The sequence below is a fragment of the Amphimedon queenslandica genome, unplaced genomic scaffold (assembly GCF_000090795.2).
Source record: "Amphimedon queenslandica unplaced genomic scaffold, v1.1 AMPQUscaffold_13384, whole genome shotgun sequence".
In the NCBI taxonomy this organism is placed as follows: Eukaryota; Metazoa; Porifera; class Demospongiae; order Haplosclerida; family Niphatidae; genus Amphimedon; species Amphimedon queenslandica.
The window spans coordinates 57,630-66,828 of NW_003546380.1; the positions used below are offsets into that span (position 1 = coordinate 57,630).

Genomic DNA, 9,199 nt, shown 5'->3' on the forward strand with positions numbered 1-9,199 from the left:
ATGGCCATTTTAAGAAATAAGCCGTTTTCTGAAAAATACCCTGTACTATAGCCCATGGTTTTTTCTGAAAAATGGCCCCAAAATCACCCCCAATTTTTATTACATTTTCTGATACATATTGATGTACTTATGCTATGTAGAAAGTTTGAGCTGATTCTGACTTCAATTTTTCAAGTTATGGCAATTTTAAGAAATAAGCCGTTTTCTGAAAAATACCCTGTACTATAGCCCATGGTTTTTTCTGAAAAATGGCTCCGAAATCACCCCCAATTTTTATTACATTTTCTGATACATATTGATGTACTTATGCTGTGTAGAAAGTTTGAGCTGATTCTGACTTCAATTTTTCAAGTTATGGCAATTTTAAGAAATAAGCCGTTTTCTGAAAAATACCCTGTACTATAGCCCATGGTTTTTTCTGAAAAATGGCTCCGAAATCACCCCCAATTTTTATTACATTTTCTGATACATATTGATGTACTTATGCTATGTAGAAAGTTTGAGCTGATTCTGACTTCAATTTTTCAAGTTATGGCAATTTTAAGAAATAAGCCGTTTTCTGAAAAATACCCTGTACTATAGCCCATGGTTTTTTCTAAAAAATGGCTCCGAAATCACCCCCAATTTTTATTACATTTTCTGGTGCATATTGATGTACTTATGCTGTGTAGAAAGTTTGAGTTGATTCCGACTTCAATTTTTCAAGTTATGACCATTTTCAAAAATTGGCCATTTTCTAAAAAATACCCTGTACTAAGCCCATGTTTTTTTCTGAAAAATGGCCCCGAAATCACCCCAAATTTTTATTACGTTTTCTGATACATATTGATGCACTTATGCTATGTAGAAAGTTTGAGCTGATTATTACTGCAATCCTTTGAGATATAAGCATCCAAAATGCAAGTACAAGTACATGTTATGCCATTATAATGCAAAAACACAGTTTATGGTCCTGATGTAGCACTGTCTGATGGTCACATAATAAATTACTAACTAAATTATTTATTTATTTAATTATTATAAATTTATTATTATGATTTGACTGTATCTATCTCTGTGTCTCTCTTATTATTTCAAAAAAAAATTTTATTTATTAAAAAAATAATAATAAATAAATCACAATATGATCATTTGCAATTCAATACATAAATAATTTCCAAACCTCATCCTCTCCTTTTTGCTTTAGAACGCTCTGAAACCATTTTGACAGCCTCCTCTTTCTCTCCGCCATTATCCAGTATAAGCTCTGAGTAGTATCTTCATCTCCCTCAACCAGTTGACCCCATAAAGCTGAAACCAACTGGAAGACATCGTTAACTTGCTTAAATAAATCAGGCTCTCCTAACAATTAATAAATAAATAGATGAAATAATAGTAATAATTGAATTTAAAAAAAAAACAGTAAAAATCATAAAAAGCAATAATATTTAGGGTAATTTTTGAGGCATAAATTCTTTTACAAAATCCAGTAAATAAATATTTTTGCACATTATAATTAACAAAAATTACAATTAAATAATAATTATTATTATTATACATAATTAAATAAAATTAAATTAAGTAAATCATAAACTTCTACCTACTATAGCCCCAATAACTAATAGTCCTTTATTCAATTACTTTTTTCGACTGCTATACTGCAGGTGGCATTAATATCTTTGAGTAGCTCCTGAGGCTCCACAGAAACAATGAGGGGAACATCCTCATGTGACCACGCCTCTTCCTCTTCGCTCATGGACTCCGCCCCACCAATGCAGCTATGGGATAGCTGCACATTTAATAATGGGACATACATATCCTTTGAAAGAGAGAGAAATATAAGAAAAGAGAGAATTATTATACAAAATTTTAAACGACTTCAATACAGTAGTAGAGTAGTATCATTAAATGTACATGTACATGTACATTACTGCATACATGTACATGTAGCTCCAAATTTTAGTCAGTCAAAATTTTCGTCAAATTCGTACGTCGTTTGAAAATAATTATTAACCGACAATATTTTAGTTTTACAACGTGATGGGTATAGTATGTGGATTAATAACAGAGATGACAAAATTAATTGTAACAAAAAATTAAAATTTCGACGACTGAATGACAAAATCTGGAGCTATACTGTAAATTGTAACTGGTACTAACTTCAATATTAGCGCTTTCCTTCATCCATGGGCTAGCATCAACTTTCTCAATACTAACAACACTGTACTTGAATCCAGATGAGGAGTGAGTGGAGCTCGAAACATGACTAGAAAATAGTGAAACTTGATGAGTTGAGGGCCTGGTAGCCGCTTCACCGGAAACCAACTGACCAACGTGGGCTAGAGTCCAACCAGGACCCCACCCGACTCTAAAGGACCTTCCAAGAGAAGCCCCAGCGTCTCTGTGATACCCTGTGAGCTCAGACAATACACTGTCCTTCAATAAATTCAAACGGTCTATTTTCTGACGAGTGATGGTAGAACTAGGGTGTGGTAGGGCTGGAGGGGCGTCAGAAGGTAAGTATATCTTTTTCGAAGGTGGAGGCTGTTCTGAAGGCCCTAATGAACTTAAAGTCTCAACTGGAAAACGTAAAGGGGTTTTAGAAAAGGGCGTGGTTGTGGGTGGGGCAACCGGCATTATTAAGTGGCTTTTAGGAGCTGATAAAGGTTTGAGTGCTTGTCTGGTTCTATCGCTAAACTGAGCCGGACTTTTATCAAAATACGTCAGGCCAGAGGAGCGAGTGTGGCCTGTACGAGTCACGGTCTCTTGGTCGGAGAAGAATGAAGCTTTCATGACTTGCAGCCTCTCCGTATCAAGACCCAGGGTACTAGCCAAGTGATGTGAAGGAGTCATTGTTGACGAGACTTCTCCAACCATAGGCTCCGCCTCTTCCTCCTCCTCTTCCGAAAGGCCAAGAGTAACGGGTTGTTTAGGTTGGAGGGGGGTCGATAAGCCTGTTTGACCGGTTTTAGTTACGGGAGGAGGAACGCGAGGAGTTGGGAGGGTTTTGGTGGTTGTAGTGGTTGTTGTAGCTGTGGTTGTTAGTGTCTTTGCTTTCTTAGTCTATAAAAAAGGAAAAAAAATCCGTTATAGCACCAGAATTGTCCTCATTAAAATGTTTTTTTAATTATTAAAACAAATTATTAATAATCATTGAATTGTATTAATTAATTAATGAAACGACAATTAAATCAAAAAAATATCACACATGATCAATATATATAATCATAATTTTCATAACAAATAATAATAATAAGCCAAAAATAAATGAAAGGATATTGAACACAACAACTTGACTAACAAAACAATTTGACAATAAAATATAATACACATCTATACACACAAGTTGAACAAAATAGATAATGATAAATATGATAATTCTCGTCCTTTTTTTTTCAAAAATTAAATGGCCTAACAAGTAAAAAATATAAAAAATAAAAAATAATTATTAAACAGAATGAAATGCTGGCAAAAAAAATTCTATAGATCTATGAATATGAATTCCCTACCAATATTTCACATCTCATACAATAAAAAAAATAATAAAATACATTGTACATGTATATTATGTATAACTGAAAATAATAATACATGTACATGTTAGAGCTGGGCGATAGTTTCGAATATATTCACTATCGTGATAGTATAGAGGCTATCGTGATATGATAGTAGTATTGAAGCTATCGTGATAGTAAACCACATGTTGACATATAGGCATGCTCAGTACTATAACCATATGTTGTAGCAGGATAGCAGCTGATATCTAGACATGGCATCTGAAGGGACGGACCTTCTTCCTCTAGAAGGAAGCAAAAGCGACATTTGGAAGCATTTTGGCTTTCCAGCAAGAGATGGGAAGTTCCTACAGCCTGTATATACATGCACTACTTCCTTTTGACTTTCGTTATTAATAGTTATAACTATTTGTTAACAAGAAAGCTATAATATCGTGATAGTTTCACTATCGGGATAGTAGTAGTAACAACTATCGTGATAGTGATTTGACTACTATCGCCCAGCTCTAGTACATGTACAGTACCTTATCTGTTGTTGATTTCTTAGCTTTATCTCCACCTCCTTTCTGATCACCATCATCATCATCATCACTGTCGTCATCATCAGCCACCAACTTGTACTTTGAAAAATGTTGGACCTATAAATGTACATGTACATGTAAAATTAACACAGCAAACATACATGTACATGTAATATTATAAGTACTGTATAGCGGGAAATTTTGGAGGAGATTAAATTTGGCGAATCTGGCATTTCAATAGCTATTTACCCATTATACGCATGCTCAATGGCACGTGGCCACAAATTCGCCAAATTAAAATTCACCAATCACCAAAATTTAGCAATTCGGTAAATTTTAGTCCCTCCAAAATTTCCTTCTATACGGTATCCCCTTTTCTCTTTCATATCTTAGCTCTTTCAATCCTTTCTTTCTTTCTCTCTCTCTCCCTCACCTCAAAAACACAAGTTCCTGTGTCAGGATGATAATCGCAAAACCGTGCCCCAATTTTAGCAGTAGAGGAGCGTAGTTTATTGACATAACCAAGGTCAGCTAGTTTCTGTGGGTCCCTTATTGGCTGACGCGTCGTCTTGCAGACCGGCCAGTATCCAGAGAGAGAGACTATGGCTCTCTTGTTAAGTCCTTCTCCTTGAGGAGGCTTCAAGGAATCATCAGGATATACTGTGACTTCTTTGAGATTAATAGAAACTGGAGGAGAGAGAGAGATGGGAGAAAGAGAGGGGAGAGAGGGGAGAGAGAGAGGGGGGAGAGAGGGAGGGAGAGGGGAGAGATCAATAAGTCTTAAATTAAGATAAGCATGTACACAAAAAATTTATAATAGCATACATGTACTTAAGCAAGATACACTAGAAGGAATACTAATTAGAATAAGCCAATATGGCATATAATTACATGTGTAAAAGATACAGAAATAAAAATACTAAAAAATTAAAATAATAATAATAATAATAAAAGATAACTTATACACGTAATATATTTGTACCTGTATATACATGTACTAATAGTGTCTTACCTAGCTCATCAACATTCAGGTTAGATACATCAGTATCGCCAGTGAAGAGTATCTTTCCAAAGTTGGTTCTACCAATAACAAGATCCTGTACTTTCGGTTTACCCTCTTGTAAGCTTCTCTTTATCTCACTGACTGATGGCTGAGAATAGTAGCCATCTTTAGTGAGAATGAATCCACTAGGAGGAGGAGGAGGAGGAAGAGGGGGAGGGAGGGGTTGAGACGAAGTGGTGGTCGGCGGAGTTGATGTGAAAGGAGGCGTGGTCGAAGAGACTGATTGATCTCCGCCCCCTCCTAGCTCTGATATGGTGTCATTAGGAGTAGCTGATAATGGACGCCTAGAAACAAATATACAGTATATAGACATGAAGTACTTTCCTAGCTATTTTTTTGAGGAAATACCCTCAACTACATGTACATAGTACAGGAGAGCGTTTTATCAAATTTTGGAGTAATTTTAAAAGTTCGTAAAAAATTCAATTTTGATCAGAACCAGTTCAAACTTTCTACACAACATTAGAACAAGTATATGCATCAGGAAATATTATAAAAATAGAGAATTCTCCACTTGTCAATTTTGGCAAAATTTGGCCCAAGACCATGTACTATATAGTACAGGGACTTTTACCTGGTTTTTTTAGAAACTTTAAAAATTCATAAAAAATCTATTTCTGATCGGAATGAGCTTAAGCTTTCCACACAACATAAGAACATGTATATGCATCAGGAAAAATTATAAAAATGGAGATTTCTCTACTTTTCAATTTTCATGAAACTTAGCCAAAGACCATGTACTACAGTACAGGGACTTTGCAGCCACTTCACAACTCATGTACACACAAACTTTGCAATTGCACACACACACACACACCAACATAAATCATTCTAAACACATGCTCAAGCTCACTTTGGTGTTGGCTTGTGCAATACCTTACTACCAGGCAAAGCAAAGGATATCTCAGGACTAGACAATGAATCATTCTTCTTCCCACTGCCTGTACTGGTAACCGGTGTGTACTGGAACGCCGGTTTAGTGACTGTGACTGGAGTAGCACTCATCGTCGAGACTGTGGGCGGGGACGCAGTGGTGGGCGTGGTCAAAGACGTTGAATCAAGGTGAGTTGGGGTTTCTTTCGGCTTTGGATTAAAAGTTAGTTTCTTGATGCTGTGACGTGGGACAAAGGACTCGCCGGAAGCAATGGAGTCGTTGAGACCTTCAAACATAGCACTCTTATCCTTCCTCTGGGCAGAGGAGGAGGAGGAGGAGGGAGTGCTCAAGGAAATGGTTTTAAATTTCCCGGCCGGTTTGACGTTTAGTTTGTAATGAGGAGACGCAGAAGAGACAGAGGATGGAGGGAGTTTAGTAGAGACTGGGGTGAGGTTTTTATTGCGCTTAGTTTTCTCTGAGTCCTACAAGGAAGAGAAGGAAAATGAGTATAAATAAATGATAAAAAATTAATTAAAAATATTAATTTTTAATTACAGATCTACAGCTAATTAATGTATGCAAGTACATTGTGTTCCATTAAAAAATTAAAGCAATCATTACAAATAAAATACAAGCTAATTGACACCAAATGATCATTGTAAATATGCTATATAATACATTCAAAGTGTGCTGTATACATGCTGCACATGTAATGCTATAGTACATGTAAGCCTATAGCTGTCTTACACTCATTGCTGTCCTGAATAATGGTGAATCACCAAAAGGAGAACTGGCCAGTAGCTGGATCTGTTGCTGGAGTTGTGCCTGCTGCTGCTGGACTGATAGATTCTGCAATGGATTCTGACTCCTAACAACAATTAATAACAATAATAAATTAATAATAATTAATTAATGCATAATTATTACTGGTTTGGCTTACATGTTATTCATGTTAAGCATTCCTGTTTGTCCAGCTCCTCCTAGGCCCATCATACCACCTGAAAAACCTAATCAATAATAAATACATACACATGTAATCAATAATAGTATAAGTACATGTACACGTGTAGATGCATCTATTTTCTTTACAACCAGAAGTGCTATGTATAGCCCAACTTCTTAATGCATAAAATAAATGAAACTAGATCTGCTTTATTTTTATGTTTACCAACAGCACTATAGAGGTTTCAAGATAATGATTCTAAACTATATAATATATCAGTGGTTGTACCTCCTCCTAGTCCTCCTGCAGTGTTTCCTATTCCCATTCCTCCTGGTTTGAGAGTGTTCCCTAGTCCAGTGGAGTAGTTAGTATTTCCAAGACCCATACCACCTCCCAATCCACCAAGTCCCAGTCCGGTACCAGTTCCTAAATGACCAGTTTGAGCTAAAAAATATATAATTAAATTATTATTAATATTTATAGGATCCTTACCACCACCAATGCCTCCTCCAAGTCCAGTTCCCAGACCCCCTCCAAGGGGTCTGTTTAACATTCCACCACCAAGACCTCCCATCTGGCCCCCCAGGCCAACTAAAAATAAAGGAAAAATAAAATCGTGTTTTTAATAAACTTTATAAGCCACACCTCCAGCTCCGCCCAGTCCCCCAGCTCCACCCAGTCCTCCAGTAGCTCCTAGTCCACCTGTTGCTCCAAGGCCAGCCCCCAGTCCTAGTCCTGTGGTACCGCCCAGTCCAGTGGGTTTCAAAACACCGCCAAGCTGCACAGCAACAAAAATAAAAATAGATTCTAATCACGCATGCATTCATGTACACTAGGAAATATTGACATGAGTTACATTAGGTGAAGAAACCTTGCATTACAATGTAAGCTAGTATATTAATTTACATAAAGTAGCATGCATAATTATTGATGCTGCAGTGTCATGTGTCGTTAAGCATGCTCAGAATAAAGCAAAATGGCGGATTAAATATTAGCAGGTGCACACTGCCAATACTACATGTACATGTATATGTAAATCACTGCCAGTATCTATATAGCTACAGTATAGTAACAGCTAGTACACTATATACACTATTAGTTTCATACCTGCGTCTGTCCCAGTCCAGTAGCACCAAGTCCTCCGGTAGCTCCAGGGAACAATCCAGTGGAAGTACCTCCTAATAAATTAGCCCCACCCAACCCACCGGCCTGACTCGTCTGATTGAATAGTCCTCCACCTCCTCCTCCTAATGCCCCGGCCCCCAGTCCAAGACCAGTTGTTGATTTACTGGTGGGGAAGAGTGAGGACTTGCTGGTTGGGAATATACCAGAGGAAGCTGATGTACCAGTGTTGAATAGATTACCACCACCTCCTGGGGAGGGAGAGAGAGAGGGGGGGAGAGAGGGAGAGGGGGGAGAGAGAGGGGGGAGAGGGAGAGGGGGGAGAGAGAGGGGGGAGAGGGAGAGAGAGGGAGGGAGAGAGAGAGAGAGGGAGAGAGGGAGAGTATAAAAAATCATGAGAACATACAATGAACAAGACATGTATGCAGATAAGACATAAGTACATCATAAATACTAGGTGTAAATGTACTAGTGTGTATAGTAGCCCCATTTACACTTTCCCCTTAAAGCAGTTTGAGTAGACTAAACCGGTTTCAAACCGGTTTAGAAATAAACCAGTCTATGTGTATAATGTGTCAAACTGGTTTGTGATTATAAAGACAAACAAACAAACAGTATTTACCTCCTCCAAGACCTCCTCCTAGTCCTCCTCCAGTGAAGAATCCAGCTGATGTACTAGTGGCCCCTCCCATTAGCCCGCCCCCTGCCTGTGACACTAGCATACCACCACCACCAACTGGTCCTTTCCTGTTACAAGAGTAATCCTCAAATCTCAGCTCCTGCATAAGAGACAATAAATGAATATTCAACTTTAAGTTACATGCAAATTTAATGCATAAAAAACAAAAAGCAATCAATCTTTTTCAGCAAATTTTAAAAGAAAGATGTGCAAATTTAATGTTGCTTCAGATTACAAATTAAATATAAAGACAATCTCCTTCATCAACTCTCAAACTTTCATACTAGCCACAACTGTACATTTAATTCTGTACCTCTAGACACTTGTTCTCGTATTGTTTCATTCCAGTGATGCAGTTCAAGTTAGTGTAAATGTTCATGGACTGACCTCCTTTTATCATAACATCATTACCTTTAGTAGGCTAGAGAGAGAGGGGAGAGAGAGAGAGAGAGAGAGAGAGAGAGAGAGAGAGAGAGAGAGAGAGAGAGAGAGAGAGAGAGAGA

At 37.5% G+C, this 9,199-nt stretch overlaps 1 protein-coding gene across 2 annotated transcripts in view; it reads right to left on the reverse strand.

Moving 5' to 3' along the window:
* Positions 1 to 9,199, reverse strand: part of LOC105312904 (nuclear pore complex protein Nup98-Nup96) — a 21,660-nt gene that overhangs the window by 9,786 nt on the left and 2,675 nt on the right. The window contains exons 6-20 of one of the 2 annotated variants that reach the window (XM_019997109.1): positions 9,010 to 9,117; positions 8,640 to 8,796; positions 8,003 to 8,268; positions 7,541 to 7,673; positions 7,388 to 7,486; positions 7,184 to 7,339; positions 6,893 to 6,959; positions 6,700 to 6,820; positions 5,932 to 6,434; positions 5,028 to 5,362; positions 4,449 to 4,702; positions 4,019 to 4,132; positions 2,140 to 3,042; positions 1,621 to 1,798; positions 1,163 to 1,341 (exon numbers count right to left, since the gene is read on the reverse strand). In XM_019997109.1, coding sequence (XP_019852668.1) covers positions 1,163 to 1,341; positions 1,621 to 1,798; positions 2,140 to 3,042; positions 4,019 to 4,132; positions 4,449 to 4,702; positions 5,028 to 5,362; positions 5,932 to 6,434; positions 6,700 to 6,820; positions 6,893 to 6,959; positions 7,184 to 7,339; positions 7,388 to 7,486; positions 7,541 to 7,673; positions 8,003 to 8,268; positions 8,640 to 8,796; positions 9,010 to 9,117 — 3,573 coding nt within the window. The remainder of the gene's footprint in view (positions 1 to 1,162; positions 1,342 to 1,620; positions 1,799 to 2,139; positions 3,043 to 4,018; positions 4,133 to 4,448; positions 4,703 to 5,027; positions 5,363 to 5,931; positions 6,435 to 6,699; positions 6,821 to 6,892; positions 6,960 to 7,183; positions 7,340 to 7,387; positions 7,487 to 7,540; positions 7,674 to 8,002; positions 8,269 to 8,639; positions 8,797 to 9,009; positions 9,118 to 9,199) is intronic. The other variant, XM_019997110.1, reaches the window with a different exon arrangement.